Source organism: Oryzias latipes, chromosome 10 (genome assembly GCF_053564925.1).
Source record: "Oryzias latipes strain Hd-rR chromosome 10, Olatipes_Hd-rR_3.1".
Classification (NCBI taxonomy): domain Eukaryota; kingdom Metazoa; phylum Chordata; class Actinopteri; order Beloniformes; family Adrianichthyidae; genus Oryzias; species Oryzias latipes.
The window spans coordinates 26130881-26151418 of record NC_136246.1 but is presented as its reverse complement, the minus strand read 5'-3'; the positions used below and the strand labels follow the sequence as shown (position 1 = coordinate 26151418).

Below are 20538 nucleotides of genomic sequence, written 5' to 3'. Positions count from 1 at the left end.
CCTTATTATTCGGTGCGCCAACTATGTGCCATACGTTTGAAAAAAAGGACCATTTATTCATCGAAGATGCACCTTATAATCCAGTGTGCCCTATAGTGCAGAAAATACAGCATTTTAAATCTGATTCTATCAGAAACCATTAGAAAAACTTGGAAAGTTATACATCCGTTTATTAAGCAAAGGGAGGGTTCTTTTTGGCTGCACAAATTGTGTGAATTGTTTTTGTCCTTATATTTTGCACTTACTTCATACATTCTGTTAATTTGTTTTAGAATTATACTAAATAAAATGGAGCAAACAAGAGTTAATATTCTAGGCTCCTAGTACAGTAAACTGCCTTTAGCAGAGAAATGTGTATTGATGGAAGGAACAATCAAGTTTTGTCCTTTTTTGGAGAGTTGATGTTTATGGCGTTTAGTCAGTTTGGATTTTTCACACCTTGTTTAAGGTAATCACCGTTCCAGCTGCTTGTTTAGGCAGCACCGTGAGTCAGTACATCAATTTTTTTGCAACTTATTCTGTCAGATTCTGTTCTCACTTTTTGTTTCTATTATCATGTTTAAGTACAGACGCAGACGTCTCTAAATAGAACTCCTTATTTTTATTTTTATTTTTTTTTAGCTACATCCAAGACTTTTCCAAAAGGAGCAGCAGGTGTGGTGCTCAAACTGAACCAGGTGTGAACAGTTAAAATGACAACATAAAAAAAAGACAGAAAACCAGAATAAACAAGATGAAAAACCAGAATGCAACATAAAAAACAAAACAAGAACAAAAAGTTTCCAATCATATGGTGTTTTTTTTGTTTTTGTCGCCGTTAGAGCTTCATCTTTACAGAAACACAGGACATCACTTAGCCATCTCTGCTAAAATGCAGAGAGAAGCCTTGCAGATCCTAATGATAAAATTCCTTTGATACTGCAAAGCCGCTGCGTTACAGAGACCTGAACGCGACCATCACAGGAATAAGAAAGGGAATGGAAATTTTGCACAGAGAACACAGTTGCTACCTGAGTTCTAAGCAATTAATTTTGTTCTGTGAAATGCACTGTCGGCTTCCTGCCAATTAAACTAAAAGGAATCCTGTTAAGACACTGCTTTTTTTTTGGGGGGGGGGGGGGGGGGGGCAGATCAATAATAAATAAATAAATAAATAAATAAAAAAGAGACAAATATACAAAACCGAGAAACATTCTTTGCTCTTGCTTTTGCAACTTTTTTTCCTCAATTTAAATATCCTTCTGTGCTGCATACAATGCGTTTCTGAACTTTCTTTAGACTAAATACTTTCAAATTGTTCAACTCTATTCCCTTTTGTTGCAATAAAAAAACATATTATTTTTGACTTTTGCCTGAACTGTGACACGACCCAGAAAGAGTAGACGGCTACATAAGAAAGGGTGCTGTCATTCATCTAGTCTATTAAGTGCATAACTGTTTACTGTGCTCGGCACTGAACTGCACATGCATAATTTAAACTCCATCCTTTGAGACTTATTCACCGACTTTGAGAACTGCACCATGAATTTTTTTTTTTTTTCCCCGGGCCTCTTAAAACCACCTCAAAAACGGCGCATGCAGCTGATTACAAATCACTTCTCTTGCCCGTTTTCACCAGTTAGATGCTCAGACTTCTGAATGCATTCATCCGGCGGAAGTGAACAACAGTCATTTCACAAACAATCCCACCCCAGCCGCCCTTGCTCCAAACAAAATAACAAAACAATGATCCCGGTTGATAGATGGAGTGATCGGACTGTCACTCTGAATCAACCGTGTGGGCTCCCACATAATTTAGTTGAAGACTTCCTTTCGGTATTTGCTTCACTCCCCAGTCAAACTAGGGGAAAGACTATAGCAAGTGGTTTCACAGGGAAGATTGTCTCCCCTCAGTGCACCTTGTTTTGAAGCCTTTTTGCCTGAGAGGGACTTTGCTGAGGAACAATGCATAGTGAAAAGCTTTGAAAGCTGAATATGAATGAATTATTAATGCATTTGACTTAGGAGAACAATAGTCTAGAACAGAAGAGCAACACTAACATACTGCTAACAGCAAAAAGCTGCTTTAAAAATAAAAAGGAGAATGAAGTGGCAACTAAAGGAGAAACCTCCAGGGTGAAGAAGAAAGAGGAACCTAAGTGCCTTAAGAGGAAACCAGTTCATGCGTCCTCATCCTGTGATTCCAGACTTCAATTCTTCAAGGCTGAATTCAAGGGCTCGTACACTACAGCACTGGCACTACAATGAATTAAAGCGGTGATCATATATATTTTTGCAGATAATCACAATCATTGTGTCTCTTTTAATGGTCAGGTTTTTGTAAACCAAACCATGTAGTTTTGAGTGGCATCCTAAAATATGCTACTTTGATCATTTTTTAGTTTTTAAATTAAAGCTTTTTAAGAGAATAATAAATAAACTAAACAAACAGACAATACGTACGTAATTTTAGTTACATGAAGAAATCATTAATCACGAATAATATGATGTTAAAAACAGAGAGAAAAAAATACACAAGTGGTTATAAGAGTGTTTTGCAAGTTCAACTGTCAGGACTGTACACCAATATGCAAAGGGACAGTCCAACTTCTTGACAAAAGAAATGACTAAAAATACAAGACACACAAGCAGATATAAAAAAATGACCTTTTCCCTTCCTGCTTCCCATGCAAATGTGATCTTGCACTGCTTTTTAGACCAGCCTTGGTCATTGCTACCGCTCTGTTAAAATCCATTCCTATAGCTTTGGCATTCCCTCCTCTTCTTTTCCATCCAGTCCAACAAAAAAGCAATTACAAATATAATTCATATAAATAAAATTTAGTCTAAATTACAAAAGGGGTTTATTCAAATATACACCTTGTGTGTCAGAAGATTTATAACCCCATGTTGTGACGGTAAAATATGTCCAACAAAAGAGGCCTTTTGCTCTTATCTGTTTGCTCAGCTGTTGGACAGGACAAGTTTGAAAAAGAAGGAAAAAAAAGAAATAAAATGCTTAGTAATAATAAAAACATACTTTATGTTAAATCTCTCTACCCCTCAGTATATGTACGTGTTTAAGGTGAATCTATGTTTAAACATTTAGAGGAGTTGTTATTAGCTTTGCGTATGTATATATTTTAGAGGATTTTTCAATAGGGGCTGCACGGTGGCGCAGTGGTTAGCACTCTCGCCTCGCAGGGAGGCCCTGGTTCAGATGGGTTCTTTCTGCGTGGAGTTTGGATGTTATCCCCGTGCACTCGTGGGTTTTCTCCTGCCACTCTGGCTCCCTCCTACAGTCCAAAAACATGCTTTATAGGTGAAATGATTACTCTGTGTGAGTGTGCGTGCTTGTGTGCCCTGTGATAGACTAGCGATCTGTGCAGGATTTACCCCGCCTTCGCCCAACAGTCGCCAGGTCAGGCTCCCTCAACCCTGTGACCCCTAAAGTGATATACCTGTTTAAATTATGGATGGATACATTTTTTAAATTGTAAAATTACACCTCATAATTTAATGTTCTAAAAAAAAATGGTCATCCTTTAACAGGGTTGTAAATGACTCAGACTATTGTTTTTTGTTTTGATTATTTCATTTTTAATTACTGTCTGACTGTATACATCTGTACTCAAAATAGGTAAACAAGTAAACAGTGGAGGGTATGGAGTGCTTAAAGTTAAAGATGTTTGTTTTTTTATCTGCAGAGAACTATTAAAGTAATGGTTTTTTAACCAGTTTTCGTATTCAATTAGTTTTCCTACTGTCTTTTATAAAATTAGTTTACCTGTCTATTTTAAACCTTTCAGCTCAGAAATTGCTTTTTGAAACTGCTTTATAAAATCCAGGTCAACTTGACATATCTCTATGATTTAAAAAAACATTAACAATACAAAAACCAAAGGTGTTGCAAGAAAGAAGATTGCATTTCCCGAATTACTTCCACACAGTCCATTTTCTCCTTTGGGTCAATTTGACCCAAACTACCACAGAAGGGAAACAATAAAATAAGCTGAAAACATGAAAATAAAAAAACCTTAGTTTAACCATACTAAATAAGTTGCAATACAAGAACTATAATTGTATACTTTTTTTGGAGATCTGGGTCCTATTGACCCGATCTGTAAAAGTAAAGCTGATTTTTCTTTTTTATAAGCTTCTATTTAAAAAAATCTTCCAATCTCATTCTTTCAGCAACACAGCAGTTTCTCTGTTTATTTCTAATCTGAAGTATCCTGCTGAGACAGAAGTAGCTTCGCTTGATGAACATCAGCCTAAAAGAAAGAAATGACCGACACCAGTTTACATGGTTTCAACGCACGAAGACATATTTACGCAGGACCATTCAGCACGGCTCTAAACAGTACCGGGTTATCTCTATGTGGCCTGATACTTCGGCATGTCGGAGATACAATATTTTGAAAAATCCAGTGTTTTGAAATCGGATAAACCCTCCCTCTCTCCCACAAACGCCCAGAAGCGCACACAAAATCGGCTCAATATAACCCGTAATTGTGTCACAGACAGACACGCCAACAACACGTGCACTCAGACACACACACACACACACATGCACACACAAACCCTATAACATCTGTCTAATCTTTTGTCAAACATGGTGTACAGAGCTCATACCACCATCGAGGCTCGGGGCCAGGGATGATGGTGAAGCCATTCCCATCCCTGGGCTTTTAGCTCTGCTCAGAAAGTGAGTGAACCAATGCATCGCCCAAACAGAATTTCAGTAATCCTCTGGAAAAAAAAAATGAAATCCTTGACATTTTGGCTTATTTCCCATTTTTACATTCAATATTGGCTCGTGGAAATAAGGGCTTGATGGATCTGACTGCAATCTGAGTGAGTGTGAAGATTGTTGTTGTGCAGACGGTTTGTGACAGTCAGGTCAATGCAATTTATTTGGAATTGTAGATTTTTTTATGCTGTGAAGCATAAAACCTGCGCTGTCTTTGCTCCTGATATGTTTTTGCATGTGTGTCATTGGAGAGATTTGTGAGGAAGGCGGTAATGAGTAGTTCTCACCTGTGTCTGGTGTCCCGGTTCCTGAGAGTAGGCCATTAAGGGGTGTTTGGGGGGGGAAAGGAAGACAATAACAATTATTTATGGTGCAGACACATCTGTCCCAACTTTTTCAAGGCTAAAATCAGTTTTTTTTTTTCTCAAGATGTGTGTGACTTTGATGACTGTATTGTTTCACATTAAATATTAACTTAAACAGGAAGCTTTTTGACGTTCCCTCCCGGAGGAAAGGGAAGTATCGAATAGAGACACAGTGAAACCAGAAATATCAGTCAGGGATGCAATAATGACGGCAAATGCAAAGAGTAAAGTTACATAAAAGGGGAGAACACTCTACAGGACAAATGATTGTGCAATCCCATTGAGATTCTACGCTTGAGAAAATACAGAAATAGAGATGGTAGTGCCTGCAGCGGAGCGCCAGATTTCGTTGTCATAATCCACAGATAAAAAGTATCTTTGTTTCACAGCAAGGCTGCTCTCACATCCTAAAGAGGTAGATTAGACCCTGTGATGTGGGAATCTCACATCTTCTGCCTTTGCTTAGACACCAAATTCAGAGTAGCCTATTCCCACAAGATCAAACGGATCCCAAGCACAGCCAACGCCAAGATACCCAGATTATGTTTGCAACAATGATCTGCTCACTCCTGTCAGAATCGTTTCAGACGAGTCTATGACCCTCACTTCAGTTCCAGTATGGTCCTGGTGTATCCATCAGGATAGACCCTGCGGATGAAGTTAAAGTCCCCGATGTAAAGGGAGCCGTCGGGGCCGCAGGCCAGAGCCACAGGAGCGAACAGCATCATGTCCCGGGCCGGGCCGTTGCAGCTGGGGCCGCAGGGTACACTTCGGTAGAAGCCGTTCCCCATGACGGTGCTGATGACCGGGGGCTGCTGGGATAGGAAGAGGTTTTCTCCATTTCCTTTGTGAAGGATTCCTGTGGAAAGAGCAGCACAATAAATCTTTAAAAGCCCTCGGAACACATTGTTTCAGTCAGTGGGCTCCCAGGAGGAAATGCAATGCTTTTTTTTTTTCTACTACGCTAAAGCTGAACAACAATGGTAATTTCACACGCCACCATTATTTATTTATATACCTATTCATTGTACTAACTTCTACCGTTGAGCACCGATAACAGGAGAAATTTGTATCAAAAAAAGGCATCTTACTTCATATATCAACAATCTAAATCAATGTGTTTTACGTTTAACTGTAATGCCAATGAAGCACCTTTCTTCAAATGTAACAGATCCTGTATATTCTAATGAGGCCAAACATTTTTCTGTCCTTAACTATTAAAACTTAAACTTTCGAATATACCCACATTGTGCCATTCACCACGAATCAGAAAATGTGGTACCACTGTAGCTGACACAAACGTGGCACAGAACCTGCGATCGCATCTGTACGTCAACTTAACACTAAAACTATGCCGCACACAACATGCCCTGCATGTTGTGTGCGGCATAGTTTTAGTGTTAAGTTGACGTACAGTTCCAGTTAACTCAGCCTGCTCCATCAAATTAAATTAGACTTCAAATCTTCAAATTCTGTTGCATTTTATTTTACTTGACACTGCAGAGCTTACCACTCTGGATGTTTAGGGCATGGTGCTTGTCCAGAGACCAGCCTCCCAGGTGGGACGGCACCAGTTCGAATCCCTGCATCAGGGCTGTCCTCCTCTCCCAGTGGATGACCCCGGGACATGACTCGTACTCATAACCGACTGAGACTGAAATGCATACACATGGACTGAGTTACTTTGTGCTTTAAGACCTGCTGTGTTTGACACCACAGTGTCCAATGAAAGTGCATGAAGTAATACCTGACAAAAGCCAAGTTCCCCTTTTTTTCTCAGAACTAGGATAAATTGGATTAAAGACCAGCAGCAAGTCCTCATCAGTGTGTGTTTCTGAGAGGGATCAGTGAGGAGGGGAGGTGTAATCAGGAGGAGCCTGTCTTCTTGAAGGAGCCCTAGAATTAGCTGCCTGGCCTTTAAGTGATAATGATACGCTGTACAGCTTTCCACCACAACTAATGGTTGTTACCCCCCCCCCCCCCCTTATTTTATTTATTTCTTTATTTATTTGTTGACTTTGCTGAGGTAATTACTTTTCTAGAGTAATTTACCACTTCAAACACAATATTTGGCAACAGGTAACAAAACCATGGAGGCCCTCAAACAGTTGAAACAAAATCAGATATTTGGGTCATTCAGCTCCACGCATTTTCATGCACAAAGAAGTCCATGGAGAAAAGGAATAAATCATTTTAAGAAAGAAAAAAGAAAAAAAAAATCATTACTCTATTCTAAAAGCTGGAATAATCTCCTCATTAAACATTATGGAGTATTTTGCTCCACAAATGTGTTTCAGTGGAGTGCTTTGACATGTAGAAATATTACTTTTGGTCAAAGTTTTGTGTAATTATATCCGTTTATTAAGCAAAGGGGGTAAAAATGGACTTAGTTTTGATTTTATACCCATTTTCATCTGCTTTTAGCTGCTCATAACTGAAAAGGTTCATAATAAGTTCTTTTGAAGCCAATTTTTGCATCCATGTAAAAACCTGCTGCAACACCAAACCCACCATGAGATTTCCCCTGGTGGAGCCAGCTATGCAGAAACTATTTGGCTGTTAAACGAGCATCCGAGTGGGAGGGTTCTTCTCTCACACCTGGAGCATGCAACATTAAGCAAACTTCCTCCTGCCAAATTTAAAGCCCTAATTTTCCTTTAAACAAAGCAGGTTCAACAAACAAAAACGGTAACTGAGCTATAGATCTAATAAGTGTGTTTCCCCCACCAAACAATAGAAGCAACAAAACATCAGTGATGTGGGGAAACTGAGGTCTAAGTGTTTGTAGGTGTGCCTTGCTTGCAAATTCATATAGCTACAATTATTGCAGGATCTACAGTGTTTCTTAAAAATCCATCATTTCAGGAAAATAATTTTTGGGAAAGTTTCAGAAAACCTGTCTGTCATCATAAAGCTGGTGCTTCTTATTTAGCTTATACAAGACATTAATGATTTCTCAAAGTTTACTTGACATTGTACATGGTGTGTCACACTAATGGGGTCATATAGCAACAAAACTATTTTGTACTAGAACATGCTAATATCAGGGATTAGGTTTGCATCTTTGATACCAAATCCTGGTTTTTATAAAAACAGAAAAACAAACAAACATTGGTTTTAAGCAATATTAACTTAAAAGGCCTAATAAGGATTCATATAATTCTTAGATCCATTATCACATTTTTTATTTATTTTACCCCTGTAATATAACAATTTCTTACTGCTTAAGCTATATTTAAGCCATTTTTCGCCCATATCAAAAAACCTCTGTTTTCTAGCCCAAAGGTTCTGCAGCGGTTTATTAGAGATTTGCCTCTGAGCTGCGGGTGGGACTTTTGGCATGGAGCAATACCGCTTCCCCTCTTCATTGATGAGAGCTCTCTGTTTACATGCACTGCTGATAGCTTATAGCCCCTCAGCAATATTGGAGCTATCCAAAGCTTAACACTCCAGCTCGGTGCCTGAGGTCAGCTGATCAGCTTCTCCTTCAGGTACTGAGGTGTAAAGGTCAGGAAGTGAACAACCTTTTTCTATCTGTGCTTCTAAGCTTTGTATTTATTAAATTTGTTTTAAACATTTTTATTATGTTTAGCTTAGACTTTTTTCAGTTTTAATTGTGTTCCATTGTCTTATAAATAAATATGATGATGATAATGAAAACAAAGACGTACATTGTCATGGTGCATCAGAATAGAGCAGAGCAGGGAGCCAGTATATTTTCTACATTACAAACCACTTTTTTCTGTCTGCTCTTCATTCAGAATGATTTGAATAAAGAAATAGCCAGAAATGTAATTTTTAACCTAATTTTCTTAATATGTGTAAATCATCATCAGAAAACTACCACAAGAACAAGTTAAAACCACCAAAAAAACAAAATTTCCGTCAAAAATGTGAAATCCTGATGATTTTGAAGGATCAAAGAATAATCTTAGCATGTTTTTTCTGAACTGTGTTTCATGACAAGACATGACAAGACAGACAAGCCCTGCTTGGAGGAACATCAGAGTGGCTTTGATCTGAAATCATCACAGATATCCATTTCAGTCTGTTTAGTATTTGACTCTAAACTTTTATCCAAACTCTCTGGATGATCTAACAGTTTTAACTAAAATTGTGGTCAAAATATGCCAATATTGTATGCACTGGTTGAATTAAATGCAACTGCACATGACTAGTAACAGGCAGCATGCTGTTATAGTGGCAGAGATGAGAGCAAACCAAAAATGTGTCACAGCCTAAAAGCAGGTGGACCCCAAAAGTCCATCAGATATTTGTCATGGAAAGCAGCAGCAGCTGCTGCATTTGTCACACTGTGTGAATGTAAGCACAGCGCAATTAAAACACCGCGTCAAACAGTCTTTGACACTTTTGAAAATGATTCAGTGCTGTGTAAATGAAAATAACTGCAGACTCTGGAGTGACAAACACTTGACACACTTGGTATAAAAGCCACAGAGGAGCGGTTGTCGCTGTCAATCACCACTGGTGCTGATCTCTCTTTACCTTTCCTTGCTGTAGACCTAAGAGTCAGTCTGCGTAATGATGAACGCTCAAGGGAGCCGAGTCAGCGCAGAAAGGCAGGAATATGCAAGTGGGTGAGGGTTCACAACATTTAAAACAAAAAACTAAAATAAAAAAGGGTCGGGAGATTCCTCTTTTCACAGCAGAAAGCCAGCAGCCACACAAAAGCCCACCCCGAGTGTGTAATCAATACAGTGATTGGGGAGGGAAAAATAATGGGTAATTTGGAGCTTTGGGGATTCAGAGGGAGAAAAAGAGCCTCATACTGATGGATAAAAGTTCTTTCCACACAAACTGTCTTTAAAGATCATTCAAAGGCTCCATTTGTTTTAATTTTGTGTGTTTTTAGCTCTTTTAACTCTGTCGTTTTCTTTCTTCCCCCCTTTCTTTGAACTCCACATGAATAACTGAGAGGCTTGTGATGCTCACTAAGACAGACAGGACATAAAAAAGATATTTGAATATAAAAAGCAGTGTATTAGTACATTGTCATCTCTGCCATTAAAGCCACTTTGCGTCGTCTTTAAGAAGAACCCATTTCCCGACGAGGAAAACGGCTCGTTCCTGTGAAAATCTATTAGAAAAAAATTACCATAAATAGGTTTTCATGTTTTTCCAAAGCAAAATAAAGCCAACTAAATAGAACGACATTTGGTCCATTTTCTTTCAAAAGAAAATGGACAAAACAATCTCTAAGGAGAGCGCCAGAGTTTAGAGGCAACTCCACAGCCAAATAATACAGTGGTGCAGCTGTGTTACACATGAACGACACTGTGCGCATAGACACAATCGCACAAACAATACAAAAGCGGACTATAGTACATAAATGCACATTCAATATCTCACAGGTGAAAGCTTTCATTCCCTCCCGCTAAGGCCTCAGGCAATGTGTTCACCCCGGCAAACAGAGCATGGGCTCCTTGCTTTGCTTTTCACTCTTTGCCGATGTCGGTGTGCATGAACACGTGCAATTGTTTTTCTAGCTCTCTGCGCTTTTGTGTGAGGCCAAGACAGTCTGTGTCATTGTTCCAACAAAGGGCAAGGAAGTACGAAGGAATGGAGAGGATCAGGAGACATGGCGGATAGAGAGAGGAGAATTGAAAAAAAAAAAGGGCAGAGTGAAACGGAGGGGCGAGGCGACATGGGAGATCCGACGAAATGTATGAAATAACTAGCAGGGGCGAGAAGAAAGAGTTCAGGACAGGACAGGAACAGGGGAAACTCTGAGGTTGAAGGACGTAGTGATTTAGAAGAGCAGGGTAAATAATAAAAGAAGATTTGAATTGTGAAAAGGTGAAAAGATCAGACAGAGAGCTGGGCTTGGCAAAATACAGCCCCAGCTGATAAAGAAGGATCAGAAGGGGGCAGAAACAGCCCAGGGATGGAAAAATGCAATCTTTTTTGAGAGACCATTCACTCCAGAGGAACAAACCTAGTAAGCCTGATGTTAGTGTTAATGGAAAGCTCTTGCAGCTGTTTGTTTGCAGTCTTCAAAGTGAAAATATAATTTTTTCTGCCCTAAAATTAATTGCATTGGGTTGGCTACGGTGTAAAATAAGGCCATTTGAGAAGTACGGTAACCACAGTCCCCATTCCTTAAAAAAAGATTGTCTGTATTTGTATTTAGTATATGCAGACTTTTTCCTCACAGAGACAGCCTTCAAACCCATTTCAAACTGCCATCTCTCTGTCACTGCAGATGATATTTTTACTGTCAATCACTCCAGAGTACAGATTTAGAGCTTTCCATTTTTCCCCTTCTCCTCCTCTCACAACATTAGTCCTTCCTGCTGTCAGAGCCAAAGGTTCCAGAGCAGCGGTGCCGCATCTAAACTGCTTCTTCACACTTCTGCATGATTCACTTCACACCACATGTACCACATGCTCTGAATTCCTTGTGATATTTTAATTATAGTGGGAATTTTTGCTCGCCTTTGAGTAAATCAGCACTTGTCAAGCCACCATTAAAGAAACTAAGCTGCAATAATTATTTGTTAAGAGGCAATATCCAATCCTCCATTTCTTAGAGGGAGTCCGCCTGTTAACAGTTGGCCGGCTATGTAGTGAGTGGTCAATTACACAATGACTTCCAATCTGGCTTCTGTGCAAGTCTCAGTAATCAAACAGCTCCTCGCCGACTTAACAGTTAAAAAGGATGATGAAAAACTCGTGTTGTTGGATTTAAGGACTGTGGCGATCGCAATCGATTACATCACATCACGTAATTGGCTCTGTGAGGAGCGGTGTAAGTGGGTGGAAACACCTCTGAAGTTCTCCAACGCCTTCTAATAAAAGTAGTTTGCCTCCAAGAGAAGGAAATCCCATTTTGAGCAGCAGATTTTGTTGTGAGACAGTAAGAACCTGTGTCCTTACTATGATTTGTTTTTATAAAAATGATAAAAAAAATTGTGTCTTTAACATGTTCTTGTGGCATGTTACTGATGATGGGGGGTTATTTATTAAGAAAATGAGGCTTAAAATTAAATTTCTGATTATTTTTTTCTTATTTAAACCATTGTGAATCTGAAGCAGATGAAAAAAATGCAGTTAGAAAAAGAGCTTATTTGTGATGCAGAAAACAAACTCCCAGCTCCGCTCTGCAATGGGGAAGAGAAGGGGGGCGGAGTTTCTCTGTGTCAACAGTTTAGAGGTAAATTTTTTATTAAACTACTGCCACTCTGCAGAAATTGTCACTATGGGGACGCTTTTAACGTAGCTCAGAAGATGATCAGAGTGGTACTTTAATGGTTTGTGATAAAGGTCAGATTTCTCAGAATACAGGACACTCAGATTTCTCTGTGATTCCTCTCACCACACGAGGCAAAGCAAGGCCATTGGTTTCCCGGCTCAAGTTTCGAATTATTATGATGCCCTTAAGAGTACTAATCGTCTCAACAAACTCAGGGCAAAAGCATAAACAAAAACGTTAAGCTACTTTAGTCATAAATGCCCTGAAATGAAATGCTCAGATACGAGGCTGTTTTGTCATTATCAGGATTTTCATGTTAATTGAAAATTTAACATAAATGAATGAAATTATTGGGCTTCTTTTTCCTCTGGGCTTTAGTTCTTATTAAAAACATTTATTTTTCATGTTCCACTAAGCTTTTGTAGATTTTTTACATGTTGTTTTCTGAAAATTACATGAAAAACATTTTTTTCCTTCATTTTTTTTTTTTTAAAGTTTGTCTATATGAAGGAGAACAGCACGTTTTCTTTACAAATTCAAAGGATTTTCAATGTGCATGCTAGGTTTTTTTGTTGTTGCTTAAAGACAAAACTTAGAATTTCTTTAAAAGTGAGTAATGGAACTTCAGAATCCACCCACCAGCTGCGTAAGTGAGGCCGTGGACCTCCTGCCCGTACACATCCGTCTTGTTCCAGACCAGCCTGTGAACCAGACCAGGCCCTGCCGGATACCACCGCTGGTACAGCCTTCCTTGTACAGATGCACGGACATGAACCTTAGACAGACCGCCCAGGGGGGAAACGGGAGATGACGGAGACGGAGGTGTGAGGAGGATTCGCAGCAGGGAGAGGTAACCTGCAGCGCGGGTGCTCAGGTAGTTGAGTCTCACAAAAGCTCCGGGGATGGAAACTTCCTCCTGAACCGCCTGGGGAGAGAAAGATAGAGAGCAGAGTGAGACTGGAGCTGATGGAAGGAGCACAAATGAGAGCTGACTGATAGATTAATACAAGTGGAAAAAAGGTGTTTCATTATTACATTGTGTTTGTATCCTCAGTGAAAGAATTACAGTAAAAAAAAAGATGATGCCAGTACATTATGTACCAGCCAATTGTACTCTTTAACAAACTTTTTTTTTTTATTAAATAAAATTGACATTCTACAAAGCAATTTTTTAGCATTTAATGTGCCTAGATGTTTTTATTTTTTTCGGACAAAGCCATAAAAAAGGAAATGTTCACAAACGTGAGATGTCGTGCTCGCTAAAACAAATCATTTCTTGGGTTCAAAAGCACCTTTTTACCCACTGTCTGCATTAGGCAGAGGCTGATAGCAAAGTAAGGGGAGGAACCACCCAGGTGAAAAAGTAGAAAAGTAGTTCTACTTTATTCTATAAATCACAATGAGCAGGTGTGGAATTATAAATGGCTCATCATAGTCATGTTGAGATTGTGTCACGTTAAATTCCTTTCACATTAAAGGCAGTCAGTGGATCTCTGGTGTTTGTCTTTCATTCTTACCAGTGAGAATGCTTTATATCCACACAAAGAAGATACTGATTGTTTAGTGATTATCCAGTTTGTTGATGATTAGTTAATGAAGTGTATTTATGAGCAGTCTTTTCTTGCTTTACCCTTTAATTCCTATTAAAGACCCACTCCAATGAAAATTGTGTTTTGGTGTCTTTAACGCGTTCTTGTGGCATTTTTCTGATGACATATATTAGGAAAATGAAGCTCAAAACTGCATTTCTGGGGGTTAGGGTAAATTTCTTTACTCAAATCATGTGAAGCAGACAAAAAAAAACAACGCATTTGTGACAAAGAAAATACACAAAGCTCTAAGCAACAGGATGGGGGGGGTTTCTCCACGCCGCCAGTCCCGCCCACAACTTAGAGGCAAATTTCTAGTCCATTCTTGCAGAAGCTATGTCACATAAAACAACACTTTTTTTGATTTGGGCTAAAAACGGCAATAGATCAAAACATGATTAGAGTCGGTCTTTAAAAGAGTTAAAACACTGACATTTTATGTAAAATGTTTGGATTTTGCACCAGTTGGATGCTTGGTGTTGTAGTAACAGATGATGACTTTTTGTTTTATTTTTATAAATGTTTACAAAAAGTCAGCTGATTTGCAAAATGCACTTTTTATTCCGTTTGTTTTATATAAAGTCGTTTTGAATACGGAGCATATTTTACTCATATTATTTCTTTCTTATTGTTATTTTTGCCATCAGTCATTTTGATGTAATTGAAAATATCTTATGCTTAAATAAAAAAAAGAAATAATTAACATAAATACAATTTTTTATGATCAGATGAGGCGACAATCAATTTTTAAAACTTGGCATGCATTTGATCTTTTTTTTTTTTTTTTTTACTTAAGTTCTGATATGTGAACATGTAAGATGTTTACCTGCATTTACAAAAACACACATTTCATAGTCCTTTGACGATGGCTAATGTCGCACCAGTCTGACCTTCATGCCTGATTTTCAGATGCCTGATTTGGTTTTGTGGTGGGGACGTCATGGCTGCAGGGTGTATTTGCATTGTGCTCATTTTGTGTTTGCATCATGCAAACACAAAATGAGCTTAATCTGCAAAGATCCTGTGCGACTGCGTGTGTTTGCTGCTGAGCTGTGACAAATTGCATCTTGGACTTAGGGGCTGAGATCTGCGAACGTTGTACAATGTCGTTACATTCTAAATGGATTTAAGTGTTTTAGCTGCATTTAGACTGAACTGAACCGCCAGTAGCAGGTTAACTTCTTGTTGCAGCAGAGACATCTGTAGTTAAATTACAGAAAACTAAATAGCAACAGGTCATTTTAACATTACTGAATTTACTTTAATTGGCATAAAATGCTACTGAGTTATTCCTCTGGCTGTTTTTGTTGTGTGCTGTCAAAACCATGATCCAAAGTGTGAAGAATACCTGTAGTTCTGGCACAGCCGGACCCTTGTCTGGACATGCCCCTGTGTATCTAGGAAGAGGGTAGGGCAGGACCAAAGGATAGGGGCTCAGAACACTTTTTATGTCACATTTTGGAGAGTGAGCCTCCTCTCTGGACATGATGACCTGATCCAGAACCAGGAAGTCATTGTTTGGGGTCCAGACGGTGCGTGTTTGTTGGAGGAAAGGTGGGCGCTGGAACATGAGGGTCACAGACATCGCACCAAAGGTCACCAAGTCAAAGCTAAACAAACAAAAAAAAATAGTGAAGCATTTAAAAAAGAAGAACAACAAAGATGAAAACAAATCAGAAAATTCAGGCAGTTGCAAACTTCATCCAGTTTTTTTCAGTTATGTGGTGCAGTGACATCAGTTACTATTTTGAGGGCAGCGTTTTTATCACCGAATAAAAATAAAAAAAACATAAAGAAGAAAAAAATAATTAGTTCAGACATTGAAAAGATTTGAAAATAAAAGTAACTTGTGCCAAATCAATTCATCGGGAAACGAAGAGAATGTCCTCATTCTTTCAATTTTGTCTTTGAACATTTCCAAATGTTTTTCTTGAGAAACCACAGCTTTACCCTCACATACTCTGATCGCCTTACTTCCGATCTTACCTGGACAAGCCTGTGCATTTGTACTGGATTTAAAAACCAGCTAACGTCCTTTGCAGGCTAACGTTTAAGATGAGTTTTTATATTTACTCAAAACACATTTGCACAAACCAAGGAAACAAATTGATCTAATGCACCATTAGAAATAAATCCTGCTATGAATTTAGGGATTTTACCTTCCATCCTGTCTGCTGATTGTGTAACCGTACTCAGGATGCTGTGGGAAGGTGACGTTGACCCCAACCAGAGGAGAGCCATCCTGCAGCACCACGCTGCCTCGAATCACAGCTACCCGGCTGCCAAAGCAAAGATGGCAAGTGGAGAAAGAAAAACAGAGATAAACAAAGGCAGGGAGAAATGACAGGTTTACAACGACAGATTTCCATTGTTCGAAGAAAGAAGCATATTGTGTCGCTCTAGCCAAACGACCTTGTATGCGAAGAAAAAGCAGCTGCATTTATTCTACTCTGTACTTTCTTTAGCACAGGGAAATCTGCCAAAGATTGCCAGGATATAAGCAATAAATAAAGTTTCACCCACAATAAAAGTTTCAACACCTAGTTATATAAGAACAAAGCTATCATCTCTTGTTTATGTTACCTCATATAGACAGTGCCAAGCGCAGCAAAAACAGGCTTTTTAAAAGGACCTTAAACCATCTGTGACATTTCTGTGGTGTGTGAAAACACACAGCTTAAATCTGGTCATACGAAATCACACATGGAATATTTATGACTCCAGAAACAAAAATACATTTTAAAGTTGTTTTTTTCTTCTTTATAACTACTCAATTGCAAGTCTTGGTGGACGTGGTGCTTTATAAATTTTCTACTTTTGTTCTAGGTGAGTATGGGGTCAAATCAGGATAAGCTTAAAGTGAAAAACGAGGTTTTACATTTTTTACAAAAAGAGTAAAACATTGAAAAAGAACTATATTTTTTATTCTATATTTAATATGATACATTTTATGTTGAAGGATCTTCCTGACACGACCCTCTGCATTTACCGGGCCAGGGACAGGCACAAGCGTGACACTGGTTTGTACCCCGTTGAAGCTCCAATTATCTTTTTATTCTTTCTTTATATGTCTGTCCATTTGTCCATCTGTCTGCCAGTCCATCCTAACTTTTTTTTTACTTTTATATTTATTTATTTTTTAATTTTTCCTTGTTTTTAGTGTTTTTCTTTTTTGTATTTTTGTGGAAGTTTGTTTGTAAATTTTTTTTTTCTTCAGTCAAATGTGGATTTTTTGCGGTGCCATCACATTTGGCATTAAGGCCCATACGTATATCTGGCCTTGATAAGCATTATTTTTTCATTTGGTCCCAGTTTCAGTATTTTATCTAATTCAAGTTCCAAATTTAGTTTTATTTTTCTAATTCTAAAGTTTTCAATGTGTAGTTTTGAGTTTAAAACTTTTTTTACATTTTTCAAATTTTTTTAACTGTGGTTTTTCCTTTCCTTTACTTTAAGCTGATTCTAATTTGACCCTGTGCATGAGACTCATTTGAGTTTTCAGGTGCTGAAAGGACAGTGGAAAATTGATGATGGCACCTTCCCCAACTGGTTTAACCTTTTTGCCATCTTAGATGACCCCACCCTTACATTGATGTGTTATTCCTACCATGACAAAGGTGGATAAAGGTGGAAAGATTTCATGTAATCCATGGACACCAGTGAAGATCACAAATCATTGAAGAAAAAAGGTTCAGAGCACTGTCTAGTGGGTCTAGATGACCCAACTCCCAATGGTAAAGTGCCTTTGATAGCGCAAGGGCTACAAAGACACCAGTATGCTGCAAACAAAAGCTGCAGGTCAATCCGTGATTCTGTGGGACGGAGCAATCCACCACCAAGCACTAGTTTATCTCCAGGGTGACAAAAGAGAGCTGAGATGCATCCACCAGCAAGCAGACACATATAAATGGATGCAAATAGACACACCCTCATTAACAGATGCTGGACATCATGATTTCTTTATACACAATTGTTTGCTATTTTATCTGCTATTCATGTCATTCGACACAGTGAGACCTCTGGAGGAGGGAGAGCCGGAAAACAAATACCTAAAGCGATTTGCATGCGCCCGCATAGCCAGGTGCGGGAAAAAGTTAACAAGTGCATACCTGGTATCAAAGGGCACATCTCCAGGGATTGTGTGTGTGGCTGCCTTGCTGAGGAGAAAGCGTATGCGGCTGTAGAAGCCTTGGGTGTGTGTGCCGGTGGATGCAGGGGGTGCGCTGGAGGGCAGCGGGCTTTGCTGCAGCAGGGCCAGCGGGTCGGCCGAACCGTGACACAAGGGGTCGGAGCTGCAGCTCAGCTGCTCGCAACAATCAGGATCAACACAGTCTATCAGACCATCTGAAAACAAACATTAGGAACACACTGGTGAAAAAAATGGAACAAGGAAAAATGACATTTCATTTTAAATATAGGCAAAGCTGAGGCACTTTTATCAAGCAGAGTTAATTAAAGCTTTAATGAGTTGAATGAATAAGGTGCAGACAGGAAATTTTGTGTCCCAAAAGCTTTAATAATATTAATGAATTTTGCATATCTGACAGTGACAAACTGGGGTAATGCAGTGCGTAATAATGTACTGCGCATGCATCGTCATTATCGCCAGCATCGATCAAATAAAATTAATTGGGGGTCATCATCATGTGATTACAGCTGTTATTGCTGTGCATGCACGTCTTTTGACTGAGATCCATAAAAGTCTGGGGTAAACAATGAGCCGCGGAGACGAAACCGCAGCAGCAGGTAATGGGGGTCCGGATGCTTTTCATGTTTCCTATTTGAAGCCTGTTTCTGAAAAGCCAGGAAACAGTGCTGACATTTAAATGCATCTGACCACAGAGCAGAGAGCTAAAGGGCAACAATATTCTATTATAACCTCTTCCTACAAAGGCAGTGTAGTACAATGGTTGATTTCCATAAGAGTCACTATTTGAACCTGAAAGCTCACTATTAATTGAATTTCAAATGTCATTGTCATTTAAGGTTTATTCAAATTTGTAGCTTACTAAGCAATAGTGCTTGTTATGCAAAATGATGCACATTAAAAATTGAGTTTTTTTTTCATTTGTATAAATATGCATGATGTTTTGTGTACCTGTGACCTGTTTATTGTGCATCCTGTCAAAATGATGACTCGGACCGACTCTAACTTCATGCACAACAAAGTAAATAAACTAATAAAATGGGAGTCAACGTTGCTCATAAGTGAAGAATATTTTTTGAGGAAAATTCAAGCACATCTTTTTCATAGCGGTAAAATAATTAAAACTGTCATTCTTTTTCATTTTCTGAGCTTCTCTTTATTCTCGGAATGCTCAAGGTAGCCTTTTTTCCACTTCTGTCTGACTTCGGAGACAAAAAAGACTTACGCAAGACTGAGTTATGAGAGCCTCACCTGTATCTGCCAATTAAGGGAGATGCCAGAATTGTGTGATAGGAAATTAAGTTATCTGAGAAGCAGCACACAAAGGCGGAAGCACAGAAAGACAAGTCTGAATTGTCTTCAAAAGACTGCCGGTGAATCAATCTTGTTCGCATAATCAGAGCAAAATTTGCCAGTTTGATGCATCCATCATAGACATTTAAAAAAGTTTACCAACATTCCTGCTGCATTTCAGAGTAAAGCAATAAAAAATGTTGATTCTGCCTCATTAGAATACAATACATGGTGTATATTTACACAAATCTTTTGCATTTGTAATTGTTGAATTTGTATGCAAATTATCATAGATGTTGTACAATTTGCATGTGAGATGATTGTTTTATGTTCATCAGTGAGCATGTGGAGAGTGTTAAGATAAATTGTACTTCAAAGTTGTATTTGAAAATGAAACTGTATATAGTGATAGTAAATGCTCAGAAGATGGTTTTTCATTTCTCCAAATAAAACACCATGGACACACATTCAATGAACACTTTTTAGGTAATCATGCACAATTGTATCTTTAATCTAACTTATACTTTTACAAACCCATTATTTTCTAGCCTTGAAACAATAATGCTACTTTATTATTTTACCATTGTGAACCGCAGCTGTACCAGAGTGAACTTGCAATACGTTAAAAGTAGTTCTTATTGGAAAATTTTACTATGAAATGCGACAAACGCAAAGCCATCACCTTACACAACATTCACACACCAGAAAAAAAAAGAAAGAAAAAAAAATCTCAGTTCAAATCAAATTCGTTCTTATACATTCGAGAAAATACCAGCTGTGTTGGTTTGCATTGTTGTTCCAATTGAAAGTCGTCGCTTGAAGAATTTCTGTATTTTTATATGTAATGTACTGAAGAATGAACTGAAAGTTCTTAGATGGGCCCTTGGTAAAAATAAAATGGCACAAATAGTAGAGTAACCAATTAAAATACTGTATTTTTTGGGTGTATAAGTCAGGTTTTTATTTTAATTTTAATTGTGTTTGCATAGTTTAGCTAGGGGTGCCACTTCAGAAGTAACCACTAACAACTGGCTACCCTCTATTGGTTGTTTCCCATTAACAACCAATAGGGGATACTGTAGGTGTGTGTGAGTATTTGCTACTGAAGTAGTGAAAAAGAAGAAGTTCCATCCAAAAAAACACGGAGGAGAATCTTACTGTGCTCCACCTTAACTTTATGATATTTTCTTATTTGCATT

The 20538-nt window shown here is 38.5% G+C and overlaps 1 protein-coding gene across 1 annotated transcript in view; it reads right to left on the bottom strand.

Moving 5' to 3' along the window:
• tenm1 (teneurin transmembrane protein 1) overlaps positions 1 to 20538 on the bottom strand; it is a 212735-nt gene that overhangs the window by 59585 nt on the left and 132612 nt on the right. Inside the window, exons 15-21 of the mRNA XM_011480413.4 lie at positions 18009 to 18243; positions 16059 to 16178; positions 15248 to 15509; positions 12950 to 13235; positions 6608 to 6751; positions 5704 to 5956; positions 5020 to 5040 (exon numbers count right to left, since the gene is read on the bottom strand). Coding sequence (XP_011478715.1) covers positions 5020 to 5040; positions 5704 to 5956; positions 6608 to 6751; positions 12950 to 13235; positions 15248 to 15509; positions 16059 to 16178; positions 18009 to 18243 — 1321 coding nt within the window. The remainder of the gene's footprint in view (positions 1 to 5019; positions 5041 to 5703; positions 5957 to 6607; positions 6752 to 12949; positions 13236 to 15247; positions 15510 to 16058; positions 16179 to 18008; positions 18244 to 20538) is intronic.